Source organism: Oncorhynchus mykiss, chromosome 5, assembly GCF_057628025.1.
Source record: "Oncorhynchus mykiss isolate SJ-2025 chromosome 5, ASM5762802v1, whole genome shotgun sequence".
NCBI classification, from domain to species: domain Eukaryota; kingdom Metazoa; phylum Chordata; class Actinopteri; order Salmoniformes; family Salmonidae; genus Oncorhynchus; species Oncorhynchus mykiss.
This window is the reverse complement of record NC_143026.1, coordinates 6,032,501-6,052,766: the sequence shown is the minus strand read 5'-3', so window position 1 is coordinate 6,052,766 and position 20,266 is coordinate 6,032,501. Positions and strand designations below refer to the sequence as shown.

At 37.3% G+C, this 20,266-nt stretch overlaps 1 protein-coding gene across 1 annotated transcript in view; it reads left to right on the top strand.

The window, feature by feature from the left end:
• LOC110523123 (alpha-N-acetylneuraminate alpha-2,8-sialyltransferase ST8SIA3-like) overlaps positions 1 to 20,266 on the top strand; it is a 254,240-nt gene that overhangs the window by 232,477 nt on the left and 1,497 nt on the right. The window contains exon 4 of the mRNA XM_021601535.3: positions 18,727 to 20,266. This exon is cut by the window's right edge and continues 1,497 nt beyond it. Coding sequence (XP_021457210.2) covers positions 18,727 to 19,009 — 283 coding nt within the window. The 3' untranslated portion in view covers positions 19,010 to 20,266. The remainder of the gene's footprint in view (positions 1 to 18,726) is intronic.

Below are 20,266 nucleotides of genomic sequence, written 5' to 3'. Positions count from 1 at the left end.
AGTATCCATTCTAACAGTATCCATTCTAACAGTATCCAGTATCCATTCTAACAGTATCCATTATCCATCCTAACAGTATCCATTCTAACATTGCCCATTCTAACAGTATCCATTCTAACAGTATCTATTTTAACAGTATCCATTCTAACAGTATCCAGTACTCATTCTAACAGTATCCATTCGAACAGTATCCAGTATCCATTCTAACAGTATCCATTCAAACAGTATCCATTCTAACAGTATCCAGTTCCCATTCTAAAAGTATCCATTCTAACAGTATCCATTCTAACAGTATCCAGTATCCATTCTAACAGTAACAATTCTAACAGTATCCAATGTCCATTCTAACAGTATCCATCCTAACAGTACCCATTCTAACAGTGTCCATACTAACAGTATCCATTCTAACAGTATCCAGTATCCATCTAACAGTAACCATTCTAACATTACCCATTCTAACGGTACCCATTCTAACAGTATCCAGTATCCATTCTAACAGTATCCAGTATCCATTCTAAAAGTATCCATTCTAACAGTATCCATTCGAACAGTATCCATTCGCACAGTATCCATTCTAAAAGTATCTATTCTAACAGTATCCATTCTAACAGTATCCAGTATCCATACTAACAGTATCCATTCTAACAGTATCCAGTGTCCATTCTAACAGTATCCATCCTAACAGTATCCCTTCTAACAGTATCCATTCTAACAGTACCCATTCTAAAAGTATCCAGTATCCATCTAACAGTAACCATTCTAACAGTATCCATTCTAACTATCGATTCTAACAGTATCCATTCTAACAGTACCCATTCTAACAGTGTCCATACTAACAGTATCCATTCTAACAGTATCCAGTATCCATCTAACAGTAACCATTCTAACAGTATCCATTCTAACTACCGATTCTAACAGTATCCATTCTAACAGTGTCCATTCTAACAGTATCCATTCTAACAGTGTCCATTCTAACAGTATCCATTCTAACAGTATCCAGTATCCATTCTAACAGTACCCTTTCTAACAGTATCCATTCTAACAGTATCCATTCTAACAGTATCCATTCAAACAGTACCCATTCTAACAGTATCCATTCTAACAGTATCCATTCTAACAGTACCCATTCTAACAGTATCCAGTAACCATTCTAACAGTATCCATTCGAACAGTATCCATTCTAAAAGTATCCATTCTAACAGTACCCATTCTACCAGTATCCATTCTAACAGTATCCATTCTAACAGTATCCATTCTAACAGTATCCTGTATCCATTCGAACAGTATCCAGTATCCATTTGAACAGTATCCAGTATCCATTCTAAAAGTATCCATTCTAACAGTATCCAGTATCCATACTAACAGTATCCATTCTAACAGTATCCAGTGTCCATTCTAACAGTATCCATCCTAACAGTATCCCTTCTAACAGTATCCATTCTAACAGTACCCATTCTAAAAGTATCCAGTATCCATCTAACAGTAACCATTCTAACAATATCCATTCTAACTACCGATTCTAACAGTATCCATTCTAACAGTACCCATTCTAACAGTGTCCATACTAACAGTATCCATTCTAACGGTATCCAGTATCCATCTAACAGTAACCATTCTAACAGTATCCATTCTAACTACCGATTCTAACAGTATCCATTCTAACAGTGTCCATTCTAACAGTATCCATTCTAACAGTGTCCATTCTAACAGTATCCATTCTAACAGTATCCAGTATCCATTCTAACAGTACCCTTTCTAACAGTATCCATTCTAACAGTATCCATTCTAACAGTATCCATTCAAACAGTACCCATTCTAACAGTATCCATTCTAACAGTATCCATTCTAACAGTACCCATTCTAACAGTATCCAGTAACCATTCTAACAGTATCCATTCGAACAGTATCCATTCTAAAAGTATCCATTCTAACAGTACCCATTCTACCAGTATCCATTCTAACAGTATCCATTCTAACAGTATCCATTCTAACAGTATCCTGTATCCATTCGAACAGTATCCAGTATCCATTCTAACAGTATCCAGTATCCATTCTAAAAGTATCCATTCTAACAGTAGCCATTCTAACAGTACCCATTCTAACAGTATCCAGTATCCATTCTAACAGTATCCATTCTAACAGTATCCAGTACTCATTCTAACAGTATCCATTCGAACAGTATCCAGTATCCATTCTAACAGTATCCATTCAAACAGTATCCATTCTAACAGTATCCAGTTCCCATTCTAAAAGTATCCATTCTAACAGTATCCATTCTAACAGTATCCAGTATCCATTCTAACAGTAACAATTCTAACAGTATCCAATGTCCATTCTAACAGTATCCATCCTAACAGTACCCATTCTAACAGTGTCCATACTAACAGTATCCAGTATCCATTCTAAAAGTATCCATTCTAACAGTATCCAGTGTCCATTCTAACAGTATCCAGTATCCATTCTAAAAGTATCCATTCTAACAGTATCCATTCGAACAGTATCCATTCGCACAGTATCCATTCTAAAAGTATCTATTCTAACAGTATCCATTCTAACAGTATCCAGTATCCATACTAACAGTATCCATTCTAACAGTATCCAGTGTCCATTCTAACAGTATCCATCCTAACAGTATCCCTTCTAACAGTATCCATTCTAACAGTACCCATTCTAAAAGTATCCAGTATCCATCTAACAGTAACCATTCTAACAGTATCCATTCTAACTACCGATTCTAACAGTATCCATCCTAACAGTACCCATTCTAACAGTGTCCATACTAACAGTATCCATTCTAACAGTATCCAGTATCCATCTAACAGTAACCATTCTAACAGTATCCATTCTAACTACCGATTCTAACAGTATCCATTCTAACAGTGTCCATTCTAACAGTATCCATTCTAACAGTGTCCATTCTAACAGTATCCATTCTAACAGTATCCAGTATCCATTCTAACAGTACCCTTTCTAACAGTATCCATTCTAACAGTATCCATTCTAACAGTATCCATTCAAACAGTACCCATTCTAACAGTATCCATACTAACAGTATCCATTCTAACAGTATCCAGTGTCCATTCTAACAGTATCCATCCTAACAGTATCCCTTCTAACAGTATCCATTCTAACAGTACCCATTCTAAAAGTATCCAGTATCCATCTAACAGTAACCATTCTAACAGTATCCATTCTAACTACCGATTCTAACAGTATCCATTCTAACAGTACCCATTCTAACAGTGTCCATACTAACAGTATCCATTCTAACAGTATCCAGTATCCATCTAACAGTAACCATTCTAACAGTATCCATTCTAACTACCGATTCTAACAGTATCCATTCTAACAGTGTCCATTCTAACAGTATCCATTCTAACAGTGTCCATTCTAACAGTATCCATTCTAACAGTATCCAGTATCCATTCTAACAGTACCCTTTCTAACAGTATCCATTCTAACAGTATCCATTCTAACAGTATCCATTCAAACAGTACCCATTCTAACAGTATCCAGTAACCATTCTAACAGTATCCATTCGAACAGTATCCATTCTAAAAGTATCCATTCTAACAGTACCCATTCTACCAGTATCCATTCTAACAGTATCCATTCTAACAGTATCCATTCTAACAGTATCCTGTATCCATTCGAACAGTATCCAGTATCCATTTGAACAGTATCCATTCTAAAAGTATCCATTCTAACAGTATCCATTCTAACAGTATCCATTCTAACAGTATCCAGTATCCATTCTAACAGTATCCATTATCCATCCTAACAGTATCCATTCTAACATTGCCCATTCTAACAGTATCCATTCTAACAGTATCTATTTTAACAGTATCCATTCTAACAGTATCCAGTATCCATCCTAACAGTATCCATTCTAACAGTGCCCATTCTAACAGTATCCATTCTAACAGTATCCATTCTAACAGTATCCATTCTAACAGTATCCATTCTAACAGTACCCATTCTAACAGTATCCAGTATCCATTCTAACAGTATCCATTATCCATCCTAACAGTATCCATTCTAACATTGCCCATTCTAACAGTATCCATTCTAACAGTATCTATTTTAACAGTATCCATTCTAACAGTATCCAGTATCCATCCTAACAGTATCCATTCTAACAGTGCCCATTCTAACAGTATCCATTCTAACATTACCCATTCTAACGGTACCCATTCTAACAGTATCCAGTATCCATTCTAACAGTATCCAGTATCCATTCTAAAAGTATCCATTCTAACAGTATCCATTCGAACAGTATCCATTCGCACAGTATCCATTCTAAAAGTATCTATTCTAACAGTATCCATTCTAACAGTATCCAGTATCCATACTAACAGTATCCATTCTAACAGTATCCAGTGTCCATTCTAACAGTATCCATCCTAACAGTATCCCTTCTAACAGTATCCATTCTAACAGTACCCATTCTAAAAGTATCCAGTATCCATCTAACAGTAACCATTCTAACAGTATCCATTCTAACTATCGATTCTAACAGTATCCATTCTAACAGTACCCATTCTAACAGTGTCCATACTAACAGTATCCATTCTAACAGTATCCAGTATCCATCTAACAGTAACCATTCTAACAGTATCCATTCTAACTACCGATTCTAACAGTATCCATTCTAACAGTGTCCATTCTAACAGTATCCATTCTAACAGTGTCCATTCTAACAGTATCCATTCTAACAGTATCCAGTATCCATTCTAACAGTACCCTTTCTAACAGTATCCATTTTAACAGTATCCATTCTAACAGTATCCATTCAAACAGTACCCATTCTAACAGTATCCATTCTAACAGTATCCATTCTAACAGTACCCATTCTAACAGTATCCAGTAACCATTCTAACAGTATCCATTCGAACAGTATCCATTCTAAAAGTATCCATTCTAACAGTACCCATTCTACCAGTATCCATTCTAACAGTATCCATTCTAACAGTATCCATTCTAACAGTATCCTGTATCCATTCGAACAGTATCCAGTATCCATTTGAACAGTATCCAGTATCCATTCTAAAAGTATCCATTCTAACAGTATCCAGTATCCATACTAACAGTATCCATTCTAACAGTATCCAGTGTCCATTCTAACAGTATCCATCCTAACAGTATCCCTTCTAACAGTATCCATTCTAACAGTACCCATTCTAAAAGTATCCAGTATCCATCTAACAGTAACCATTCTAACAGTATCCATTCTAACTACCGATTCTAACAGTATCCATTCTAACAGTACCCATTCTAACAGTGTCCATACTAACAGTATCCATTCTAACGGTATCCAGTATCCATCTAACAGTAACCATTCTAACAGTATCCATTCTAACTACCGATTCTAACAGTATCCATTCTAACAGTGTCCATTCTAACAGTATCCATTCTAACAGTGTCCATTCTAACAGTATCCATTCTAACAGTATCCAGTATCCATTCTAACAGTACCCTTTCTAACAGTATCCATTCTAACAGTATCCATTCTAACAGTATCCATTCAAACAGTACCCATTCTAACAGTATCCATTCTAACAGTATCCATTCTAACAGTACCCATTCTAACAGTATCCAGTAACCATTCTAACAGTATCCATTCGAACAGTATCCATTCTAAAAGTATCCATTCTAACAGTACCCATTCTACCAGTATCCATTCTAACAGTATCCATTCTAACAGTATCCATTCTAACAGTATCCTGTATCCATTCGAACAGTATCCAGTATCCATTCTAACAGTATCCAGTATCCATTCTAAAAGTATCCATTCTAACAGTAGCCATTCTAACAGTACCCATTCTAACAGTATCCAGTATCCATTCTAACAGTATCCATTCTAACAGTATCCAGTACTCATTCTAACAGTATCCATTCGAACAGTATCCAGTATCCATTCTAACAGTATCCATTCAAACAGTATCCATTCTAACAGTATCCAGTTCCCATTCTAAAAGTATCCATTCTAACAGTATCCATTCTAACAGTATCCAGTATCCATTCTAACAGTAACAATTCTAACAGTATCCAATGTCCATTCTAACAGTATCCATCCTAACAGTACCCATTCTAACAGTGTCCATACTAACAGTATCCATTCTAACAGTATCCAGTATCCATCTAACAGTAACCATTCTAACATTACCCATTCTAACGGTACCCATTCTAACAGTATCCAGTATCCATTCTAACAGTATCCAGTATCCATTCTAAAAGTATCCATTCTAACAGTATCCATTCGAACAGTATCCATTCGCACAGTATCCATTCTAAAAGTATCTATTCTAACAGTATCCATTCTAACAGTATCCAGTATCCATACTAACAGTATCCATTCTAACAGTATCCAGTGTCCATTCTAACAGTATCCATCCTAACAGTATCCCTTCTAACAGTATCCATTCTAACAGTACCCATTCTAAAAGTATCCAGTATCCATCTAACAGTAACCATTCTAACAGTATCCATTCTAACTACCGATTCTAACAGTATCCATTCTAACAGTACCCATTCTAACAGTGTCCATACTAACAGTATCCATTCTAACAGTATCCAGTATCCATCTAACAGTAACCATTCTAACAGTATCCATTCTAACTACCGATTCTAACAGTATCCATTCTAACAGTGTCCATTCTAACAGTATCCATTCTAACAGTGTCCATTCTAACAGTATCCATTCTAACAGTATCCAGTATCCATTCTAACAGTACCCTTTCTAACAGTATCCATTCTAACAGTATCCATTCTAACAGTATCCATTCAAACAGTACCCATTCTAACAGTATCCATACTAACAGTATCCATTCTAACAGTATCCAGTGTCCATTCTAACAGTATCCATCCTAACAGTATCCCTTCTAACAGTATCCATTCTAACAGTACCCATTCTAAAAGTATCCAGTATCCATCTAACAGTAACCATTCTAACAGTATCCATTCTAACTACCGATTCTAACAGTATCCATTCTAACAGTACCCATTCTAACAGTGTCCATACTAACAGTATCCATTCTAACAGTATCCAGTATCCATCTAACAGTAACCATTCTAACAGTATCCATTCTAACTACCGATTCTAACAGTATCCATTCTAACAGTGTCCATTCTAACAGTATCCATTCTAACAGTGTCCATTCTAACAGTATCCATTCTAACAGTATCCAGTATCCATTCTAACAGTACCCTTTCTAACAGTATCCATTCTAACAGTATCCATTCTAACAGTATCCATTCAAACAGTACCCATTCTAACAGTATCCAGTAACCATTCTAACAGTATCCATTCGAACAGTATCCATTCTAAAAGTATCCATTCTAACAGTACCCATTCTACCAGTATCCATTCTAACAGTATCCATTCTAACAGTATCCATTCTAACAGTATCCTGTATCCATTCGAACAGTATCCAGTATCCATTTGAACAGTATCCATTCTAAAAGTATCCATTCTAACAGTATCCATTCTAACAGTATCCATTCTAACAGTATCCAGTATCCATTCTAACAGTATCCATTATCCATCCTAACAGTATCCATTCTAACATTGCCCATTCTAACAGTATCCATTCTAACAGTATCTATTTTAACAGTATCCATTCTAACAGTATCCAGTATCCATCCTAACAGTATCCATTCTAACAGTGCCCATTCTAACAGTATCCATTCTAACAGTATCCATTCTAACAGTATCCATTCTAACAGTATCCATTCTAACAGTACCCATTCTAACAGTATCCAGTACCCATTCTAACAGTATCCATTCTAACAGTATCCAGTATCCATTCTAACAGTATCCATTCGAACAGTACCCATTCTAACAGTTTCCATTCTAACAGTACCCATTCTAACAGTATCCAGTATCCATCCTAACAATATCCATTCGAACAGTATCCATTCTAACAGTATCCAGTACCCATCTAACAGTATCCATTCTAACAGTACCCATTCTAACAGTATCCATTCTAAAAGTACACATTCTAACAGTATCCAGTATCCATTCGAACAGTATCCAGTATCCATTCTAACGGTACCCATTCTAACAGTATCCAGTATCCATTCTAACAGTATCCAGTATCCATTCTAAAAGTATCCATTCTAACAGTATCCATTCTAACAGTATCCAGTATCCATTCTAACAGTAACAATTCTAACAGTATCCAGTGTCCATTCTAACAGTATCCATCCTAACAGTATCCATTCTAACATTACCCATTCTAACTACCCATCCTAACAGTATCCATCCTAACAGTGTCCATTCTAACAGTATCCATCCTAACAGTATCCATTCTAACAGTACCCATTCTAACAGTATCCAGTATCCATTCTAACAGTAACAATTCTAACAGTATCCAGTGTCCATTCTAACAGTATCCATCCTAACAGTATCCATTCTAACATTACCCATTCTAACTACCCATCCTAACAGTATCCATCCTAACAGTGCCCATTCTAACAGTATCCATTCTAACAGTATCCATTCTAACAGTACCCATTCTAACAGTATCCAGTATCCATTCTAACAGTAACAATTCTAACAGTATCCAGTGTCCATTCTAACAGTATCCATCCTAACAGTATCCATTCTAACAGTGCCCATTCTAACAGTATCCATCCTAACAGTATCCATTCTAACAGTACCCATTCTAACAGTATCCATTCTAACAGTACCCATTCTAACAGTATCCAGTATCCATCCTAACAATATCCATTCTAACAGTATCCATTCTAACAGTACCCATTCTAACAGTATCCAGGATCCATTCTAACAGTATCCATTCTAAGAGTATCCATTCTAACAGTATCCAGTACCCATTCTAACAGTATCCATTCTAACAGTATCCAGTATCCATTCTAACAGTATCCATTCTAACAGTACCCATTCTAACAGTACCCATTCTAACAGTATCCAGTATCCATCCTTACAATATCCATTCTAACAGTATCCATTCTAACAGTATCCAGTTCCCATTCTAACAGTACCCATTCTAACAGTTTCCATTCTAACAGTACCCATTCTAACAGTATCCAGTATCCATTCGAACAGTATCCATTCGAACAGTATCCATTCGAACAGTATCCAGTACCCATTCTAACAGTATCCATTCTAACAGTACCCATTCTAACAGTATCCATTCTAAAAGTACACATTCTAACAGTATCCAGTACCCATTCTAACAGTATCCATTCTAACAATATCCATTCTAACAGTACCCATTCTAACGGTACCCATTCTAACGGTACCCATTCTAACAGTATCCAGTATCCATTCGAACAGTATCCAGTATCCATTCTAAAAGTATCCATTCTAACAGTATCCATTCGAACAGTATCCATTCGCACAGTATCCATTCTAAAAGTATCCATTCTAACAGTATCCATTCTAACAGTATCCATTATCCATTCTAACAGTATCCATTCTAACAGTATCCAGTGTCCATTCTAACAGTATCCAGTATCCATCCTAACAATATCCATTCGAACAGTATCCATTCTAACAGTATCCAGTACCCATCTAACAGTATCCATTCTAACAGTACCCATTCTAACAGTATCCATTCTAAAAGTACACATTCTAACAGTATCCAGTATCCATTCGAACAGTATCCAGTATCCATTCTAACGGTACCCATTCTAACAGTATCCAGTATCCATTCTAACAGTATCCAGTATCCATTCTAAAAGTATCCATTCTAACAGTATCCATTCTAACAGTATCCAGTATCCATTCTAACAGTAACAATTCTAACAGTATCCAGTGTCCATTCTAACAGTATCCATCCTAACAGTATCCATTCTAACATTACCCATTCTAACTACCCATCCTAACAGTATCCATCCTAACAGTGTCCATTCTAACAGTATCCATCCTAACAGTATCCATTCTAACAGTACCCATTCTAACAGTATCCAGTATCCATTCTAACAGTAACAATTCTAACAGTATCCAGTGTCCATTCTAACAGTATCCATCCTAACAGTATCCATTCTAACATTACCCATTCTAACTACCCATCCTAACAGTATCCATCCTAACAGTGCCCATTCTAACAGTATCCATTCTAACAGTATCCATTCTAACAGTACCCATTCTAACAGTATCCAGTATCCATTCTAACAGTAACAATTCTAACAGTATCCAGTGTCCATTCTAACAGTATCCATCCTAACAGTATCCATTCTAACAGTGCCCATTCTAACAGTATCCATCCTAACAGTATCCATTCTAACAGTACCCATTCTAACAGTATCCATTCTAACAGTACCCATTCTAACAGTATCCAGTATCCATCCTAACAATATCCATTCTAACAGTATCCATTCTAACAGTACCCATTCTAACAGTATCCAGGATCCATTCTAACAGTATCCATTCTAAGAGTATCCATTCTAACAGTATCCAGTACCCATTCTAACAGTATCCATTCTAACAGTATCCAGTATCCATTCTAACAGTATCCATTCTAACAGTACCCATTCTAACAGTACCCATTCTAACAGTATCCAGTATCCATCCTTACAATATCCATTCTAACAGTATCCATTCTAACAGTATCCAGTTCCCATTCTAACAGTACCCATTCTAACAGTTTCCATTCTAACAGTACCCATTCTAACAGTATCCAGTATCCATTCGAACAGTATCCATTCGAACAGTATCCATTCGAACAGTATCCAGTACCCATTCTAACAGTATCCATTCTAACAGTACCCATTCTAACAGTATCCATTCTAAAAGTACACATTCTAACAGTATCCAGTACCCATTCTAACAGTATCCATTCTAACAATATCCATTCTAACAGTACCCATTCTAACGGTACCCATTCTAACGGTACCCATTCTAACAGTATCCAGTATCCATTCGAACAGTATCCAGTATCCATTCTAAAAGTATCCATTCTAACAGTATCCATTCGAACAGTATCCATTCGCACAGTATCCATTCTAAAAGTATCCATTCTAACAGTATCCATTCTAACAGTATCCATTATCCATTCTAACAGTATCCATTCTAACAGTATCCAGTGTCCATTCTAACAGTATCCATCCTAACAGTATCCATTCTAACAGTATCCATTCTAACAGTACCCATTCTAACAGTATCCAGTATCCATCTAACAGTAACCATTCTAACATTACCCATTCTAACTACCCATTCTAACAGTATCCATTCTAACAGTACCCATTCTAACAGTGTCCATACTAACAGTATCCATTCTAAAAGTATCCATTCTAACAGTACCCATTCTAACAGTATCCATTCTAACAGTATCCAGCATCCATTCTAACAGTATCCATTCTAACAGTATCCATTCTAAAAGTATCCATTCTAACAGTATCCATTCTAACAGTGTTCAGTATCCATCCTAACAATATCCATTCTAACCGTATCCATTCTAACTACCCATTCTAAAAGTTCCCATTCTAACAGTACCCATTCTAACAGTATCCATCTAACAGTATCCATTCTAAAAGTACACATTCTAACAGTATCCAGTACCCATTCTAACAGTATCCATTCGAACAGTATCCATTCTAAAAGTATCCATTCTAACAGTATCCATTCTAACAGTATTCAGTATCCATCCTAACAATATCCATTCTAACAGTATCCAGTATCAATCTAACAGTATCCATTCTAACAATATCCATTCTAACAGTACCCATTCTAACGGTACCCATTCTAACAGTATCCAGTATCCATTCTAACAGTATCCAGTATCCATTCTAACAGTAACAATTCTAACAGTATCCAGTGTCCATTCTAACAGTATCCATCCTAACAGTATCCATTCTAACAGTATCCAGTATCCATCTAACAGTAACCATTCTAACATTACCCATTCTAACGGTACCCATTCTAACAGTATCCAGTAGCCATTCTAACAGTATCCAGTATCCATTCTAAAAGTATCCATTCTAACAGTATCCATTCGAACAGTATCCATTCGCACAGTATCCATTCTAAAAGTATCCATTCTAACAGTATCCATTCTAACAGTATCCAGTATCCAATCTAACAGTATCCATTCTAACAGTATCCAGTGTCCATTCTAACAGTATCCATCCTAACAGTATCCATTCTAACAGTATCCATTCTAACAGTATCCATTCGAACAGTATCCATTCGCACAGTATCCATTCTAACAGTATCCAGTGTCCATTCTAAAAGTATCCATTCTAACAGTATCCATTCTAACAGTATCCATTATCCATTCTAACAGTATCCATTCTAACAGTATCCAGTGTCCATTCTAACAGTATCCATCCTAACAGTATCCATTCTAACAGTATCCATTCTAACAGTACCCATTCTAACAGTATCCAGTATCCATCTAACAGTAACCATTCTAACATTACCCATTCTAACTACCCATCTAACAGTATCCATTCTAACAGTACCCATTCTAACAGTGTCCATACTAACAGTATCCATTCTAAAAGTATCCATTCTAACAGTACCCATTCTAACAGTATCCATTCTAACAGTATCCAGTATCCATTCTAACAGTATCCATTCTAACAGTATCCATTCTAAAAGTATCCATTCTAAAAGTATCCATTCTAACAGTATCCATTCGAACAGTATCCATTCGCACAGTATCCATTCTAAAAGTATCCATTCTAACAGTATCCATTCTAACAGTATCCATTATCCATTCTAACAGTATCCATTCTAACAGTATCCAGTGTCCATTCTAACAGTATCCAGTATCCATCCTAACAATATCCATTCGAACAGTATCCATTCTAACAGTATCCAGTACCCATCTAACAGTATCCATTCTAACAGTACCCATTCTAACAGTATCCATTCTAAAAGTACACATTCTAACAGTATCCAGTATCCATTCGAACAGTATCCAGTATCCATTCTAACGGTACCCATTCTAACAGTATCCAGTATCCATTCTAACAGTATCCAGTATCCATTCTAAAAGTATCCATTCTAACAGTATCCATTCTAACAGTATCCAGTATCCATTCTAACAGTAACAATTCTAACAGTATCCAGTGTCCATTCTAACAGTATCCATCCTAACAGTATCCATTCTAACATTACCCATTCTAACTACCCATCCTAACAGTATCCATCCTAACAGTGTCCATTCTAACAGTATCCATCCTAACAGTATCCATTCTAACAGTACCCATTCTAACAGTATCCAGTATCCATTCTAACAGTAACAATTCTAACAGTATCCAGTGTCCATTCTAACAGTATCCATCCTAACAGTATCCATTCTAACATTACCCATTCTAACTACCCATCCTAACAGTATCCATCCTAACAGTGCCCATTCTAACAGTATCCATTCTAACAGTATCCATTCTAACAGTACCCATTCTAACAGTATCCAGTATCCATTCTAACAGTAACAATTCTAACAGTATCCAGTGTCCATTCTAACAGTATCCATCCTAACAGTATCCATTCTAACAGTGCCCATTCTAACAGTATCCATCCTAACAGTATCCATTCTAACAGTACCCATTCTAACAGTATCCATTCTAACAGTACCCATTCTAACAGTATCCAGTATCCATCCTAACAATATCCATTCTAACAGTATCCATTCTAACAGTACCCATTCTAACAGTATCCAGGATCCATTCTAACAGTATCCATTCTAAGAGTATCCATTCTAACAGTATCCAGTACCCATTCTAACAGTATCCATTCTAACAGTATCCAGTATCCATTCTAACAGTATCCATTCTAACAGTACCCATTCTAACAGTACCCATTCTAACAGTATCCAGTATCCATCCTTACAATATCCATTCTAACAGTATCCATTCTAACAGTATCCAGTTCCCATTCTAACAGTACCCATTCTAACAGTTTCCATTCTAACAGTACCCATTCTAACAGTATCCAGTATCCATTCGAACAGTATCCATTCGAACAGTATCCATTCGAACAGTATCCAGTACCCATTCTAACAGTATCCATTCTAACAGTACCCATTCTAACAGTATCCATTCTAAAAGTACACATTCTAACAGTATCCAGTACCCATTCTAACAGTATCCATTCTAACAATATCCATTCTAACAGTACCCATTCTAACGGTACCCATTCTAACGGTACCCATTCTAACAGTATCCAGTATCCATTCGAACAGTATCCAGTATCCATTCTAAAAGTATCCATTCTAACAGTATCCATTCGAACAGTATCCATTCGCACAGTATCCATTCTAAAAGTATCCATTCTAACAGTATCCATTCTAACAGTATCCATTATCCATTCTAACAGTATCCATTCTAACAGTATCCAGTGTCCATTCTAACAGTATCCATCCTAACAGTATCCATTCTAACAGTATCCATTCTAACAGTACCCATTCTAACAGTATCCAGTATCCATCTAACAGTAACCATTCTAACATTACCCATTCTAACTACCCATTCTAACAGTATCCATTCTAACAGTACCCATTCTAACAGTGTCCATACTAACAGTATCCATTCTAAAAGTATCCATTCTAACAGTACCCATTCTAACAGTATCCATTCTAACAGTATCCAGCATCCATTCTAACAGTATCCATTCTAACAGTATCCATTCTAAAAGTATCCATTCTAACAGTATCCATTCTAACAGTGTTCAGTATCCATCCTAACAATATCCATTCTAACCGTATCCATTCTAACTACCCATTCTAAAAGTTCCCATTCTAACAGTACCCATTCTAACAGTATCCATCTAACAGTATCCATTCTAAAAGTACACATTCTAACAGTATCCAGTACCCATTCTAACAGTATCCATTCGAACAGTATCCATTCTAAAAGTATCCATTCTAACAGTATCCATTCTAACAGTATTCAGTATCCATCCTAACAATATCCATTCTAACAGTATCCAGTATCAATCTAACAGTATCCATTCTAACAATATCCATTCTAACAGTACCCATTCTAACGGTACCCATTCTAACAGTATCCAGTATCCATTCTAACAGTATCCAGTATCCATTCTAACAGTAACAATTCTAACAGTATCCAGTGTCCATTCTAACAGTATCCATCCTAACAGTATCCATTCTAACAGTATCCAGTATCCATCTAACAGTAACCATTCTAACATTACCCATTCTAACGGTACCCATTCTAACAGTATCCAGTAGCCATTCTAACAGTATCCAGTATCCATTCTAAAAGTATCCATTCTAACAGTATCCATTCGAACAGTATCCATTCGCACAGTATCCATTCTAAAAGTATCCATTCTAACAGTATCCATTCTAACAGTATCCAGTATCCAATCTAACAGTATCCATTCTAACAGTATCCAGTGTCCATTCTAACAGTATCCATCCTAACAGTATCCATTCTAACAGTATCCATTCTAACAGTATCCATTCGAACAGTATCCATTCGCACAGTATCCATTCTAACAGTATCCAGTGTCCATTCTAAAAGTATCCATTCTAACAGTATCCATTCTAACAGTATCCATTATCCATTCTAACAGTATCCATTCTAACAGTATCCAGTGTCCATTCTAACAGTATCCATCCTAACAGTATCCATTCTAACAGTATCCATTCTAACAGTACCCATTCTAACAGTATCCAGTATCCATCTAACAGTAACCATTCTAACATTACCCATTCTAACTACCCATCTAACAGTATCCATTCTAACAGTACCCATTCTAACAGTGTCCATACTAACAGTATCCATTCTAAAAGTATCCATTCTAACAGTACCCATTCTAACAGTATCCATTCTAACAGTATCCAGTATCCATTCTAACAGTATCCATTCTAACAGTATCCATTCTAAAAGTATCCATTCTAACAGTATCCATTCTAACAGTGTTCAGTATCCATCCTAACAATATCCATTCTAACCGTATCCATTCTTACTACCCATTCTAACAGTTCCCATTCTAACAGTACCCATTCTAACAGTATCCATCTAACAGTATCCATTCTAAAAGTACACATTCTAACAGTATCCAGTACCCATTCTAACAGTATCCATTCGAACAGTATCCATTCTAAAATTATCCATTCTAAAAGTATCCATTCTAACAGTATTCAGTATCCATCCTAACAATATCCATTCTAACAGTATCCAGTATCAATCTAACAGTATCCATTCTAACAATATCCATTCTAACAGTACCCATTCTAACGGTACCCATTCTAACAGTATCCAGTATCCATTCTAACAGTATCCAGTATCCATTCTAACAGTAACAATTCTAACAGTATCCAGTGTCCATTCTAACAGTATCCATCCTAACAGTATCCATTCTAACAGTATCCAGTATCCATCTAACAGTAACCATTCTAACATTACCCATTCTAACGGTACCCATTCTAACAGTATCCAGTAGCCATTCTAACAGTATCCAGTATCCATTCTAAAAGTATCCATTCTAACAGTATCCATTCGAACAGTATCCATTCGCACAGTATCCATTCTAAAAGTATCCATTCTAACAGTATCCATTCTAACAGTATCCAGTATCCAATCTAACAGTATCCATTCTAACAGTATCCAGTGTCCATTCTAACAGTATCCATCCTAACAGTATCCATTCTAACAGTATCCATTCTAACAGTATCCAGTTCCCATTCTAACAGTATCCATTCTAACAGTACCCATTCTAACAGTTTCCATTCTAACAGTACCCATTCTAACAGTATCCAGTACCCATTCTAACAGTATCCATTCGAACAGTATCCATTCTAACAGTATCCATTATCCATTCTAACAGTATCCATTCTAACAGTATCCAGTGTCCATTCTAACAGTATCCATCCTAACAGTATCCATTCTAACAGTATCCATTCTAACAGTACCCATTCTAACAGTATCCAGTATCCATCTAACAGTAACCATTCTAACATTACCCATTCTAACTACCCATCTAACAGTATCCATTCTAAAAGTATCCATTCTAACAGTACCCATTCTAACAGTATCCATTCTAACAGTATCCAGTATCCATTCTAACAGTATCCATTCTAACAGTATCCATTCTAAAAGTATCCATTCTAACAGTATCCATTCTAACAGTGTTCAGTATCCATCCTAACAATATCCATTCTAACCGTATCCATTCTTACTACCCATTCTAACAGTTCCCATTCTAACAGTACCCATTCTAACAGTATCCATCTAACAGTATCCATTCTAAAAGTACACATTCTAACAGTATCCAGTACCCATTCTAACAGTATCCATTCGAACAGTATCCATTCTAAAAGTATCCATTCTAACAGTATCCATTCTAACAGTATTCAGTATCCATCCTAACAATATCCATTCTAACAGTATCCAGTATCAATCTAACAGTATCCATTCTAACAATATCCATTCTAACAGTACCCATTCTAACGGTACCCATTCTAACAGTATCCAGTATCCATTCTAACAGTATCCAGTATCCATTCTAACAGTAACAATTCTAACAGTATCCAGTGTCCATTCTAACAGTATCCATCCTAACAGTATCCATTCTAACAGTATCCAGTATCCATCTAACAGTAACCATTCTAACATTACCCATTCTAACGGTACCCATTCTAACAGTATCCAGTAGCCATTCTAACAGTATCCAGTATCCATTCTAAAAGTATCCATTCTAACAGTATCCATTCGAACAGTATCCATTCGCACAGTATCCATTCTAAAAGTATCCATTCTAACAGTATCCATTCTAACAGTATCCAGTATCCAATCTAACAGTATCCATTCTAACAGTATCCAGTGTCCATTCTAACAGTATCCATCCTAACAGTATCCATTCTAACAGTATCCATTCTAACAGTATCCAGTTCCCATTCTAACAGTATCCATTCTAACAGTACCCATTCTAACAGTTTTCATTCTAACAGTACCCATTCTAACAGTATCCAGTACCCATTCTAACAGTATCCATTCGAACATATCCATTCTAACAGTATCCAGTTCCCGTTCTAACAGTATCCATTCTAACAGTATCCAGTGTCCATTCTAACAGTATCCATTCTAACAGTATCCATTCTAACAGTACCCATTCTAACAGTATCCAGTATCCATCTAACAGTATCCATTCTAACAGTATCCATTATCCATTCTAACAGTATCCATTCTAACAGTATCCAGTGTCCATTCTAACAGTATCCATTCTAACAGTATCCATTCTAACAGTACCCATTCTAACAGTATCCAGTATCCATCTAACAGTATCCATTCTAACAGTATCCAGTATCCATTCTAACAGTAACCATTCTAACAGTACCCATTCTAACAGTATCCATTCTAACAGTATCCATTCTAACTGCCCATTCTAACAGTACCCATTCGAACAGTATCCATTCTAACAGTAACCATTCTAAAAGTATCCATTCTAACTACCCATTCTAACAGTATCCATTCTAACAGTACCCATTCTAACAGTATCCATTCTAACAGTACCCATTCCAACAGTACCCAGTAACCATTCTAACAGTATCCATGCTAACCGTATCCATTCTAACAGTATCCAGTATCCATTCTAACTGTAACCATTCCAACAGTAACCCTTCTAACAGTTTCCATTCTAACTACCCATTCTAACAGTATCCATTCGAACAGTATCCATTGTAACAGTAACCATTCCAACAGTAACCCTTCTAACAGTATCCATTCTAACAGTATCCATTCTAACAGTATCCATTCTAACCCTGTCTTTTCTGTTGGTCTGTGCTGCAGATACTGGAAGACCAAGCAGCTGTCACCGAAGCGTCTGAGCACAGGGATCCTCATGTACACTCTGGCCTCGTCCATGTGTGAGGAGATCCACCTGTACGGCTTCTGGCCCTTTGGCTGGGACCCCAACACGGGCAAGGAGCTGCCCTATCACTATTACGACAAGAAGGGTACCAAGTTCACCACCAAGTGGCAGGAGTCCCACCAGTTGCCAGCAGAGTTCAAACTGCTCTATAGGATGCACACAGAGGGACTTATCAAACTAACGCTCTCACATTGTGCCTAAACCTGACTGGACTGGACCGAACCAGACAGGACCAGACCGACCTGGACTAGACTGGACCGACCTGACTGGACTGGACCGAACCAGAGTGGACCGGACCGACCTGACTGGACGAACCAGACTGGACCGGACTGACCTGACTGGACCGGACCGACCTGACTGGACCGGACCGACCTGACTGGACCGGACCGACCTGGACTGGACTGGACCGAACCAGACTGGACCGGACCGACCTGACTGGACTGGACCGACCTGACTGGACTGGACCGAACCAGACTGGACCGGACCGAACCAGACTGGAACGGACCGACCTGACTGGACCGGTCCGACCTGACTGAACTGGACCGAACCAGACTGGACCGGACCCGACCTGGACCTGACTGGACTGGACCGAACCCGACTGGACCAGACCGACCTGGACTGAACCTGACCGGACCAGACTGGACCGAACCAGACCGGACCAGACTGGACCAAACCAGACCGGACCAGACTAGCATGGACTAGATCAGGCTAAAAGTTATCTGATTGTAAACTGGTTTTCTGGTTACGAAGGTGCTATTTAACTAGATTACAACCAACTGGTCTCTGTTACTGTACAACCGAGTGGAAAGGTAACGTCTGTTTCATGACAACATCAATAAATATTTTGGGTTGTTGTCTAGTTAGATAGACTTATTTTCTGCTTGATTAGAAAAAGGGGTTCCGAAAGGGTGGCTGTCCCAGTAGTAGAACCCTTTTTGGTTCCAGGTACCTGGGTTCTACCTGCAACCAAAAAAAGGTTTCTTAAGTAAGTATTTCACGGTAAGGTCTACGACCTGTTGTATTTAGCGCATGTAGACAAATAAAGTTTGATTTGAGTTTTCCTATGGCGACTGCTGAAGAACCCTTTGGTTCTAGATAACACTTTTTTTATTTTTTTCGAAGTGTACAACCTTGACCATGACGTCATAAAATATGTCCTTGCAAACAATTTTGCCCGCTGCGGATGAGTGCGTGAGAGCAATAGGCACCTAGCCCCTGTGCTATCTGATCCGAGATGGCTGCCCAAGATGGCTGCCCAAGATGGCTGTCCAAGATGGCTGACCAAGATGGCTGCCATGTTGCTGCCTGCTAGTGCTACGCTTTGATACAGATTAACTACAGCAGATAAACTACAGCAGATAAACTACAGCAGATAAACTACAAGACAGTAATATCAGCCTATATCTTTATAACCTGAGCTCATCAGTCTTTATCAGAGCTATGGTTAACTTATGGCAC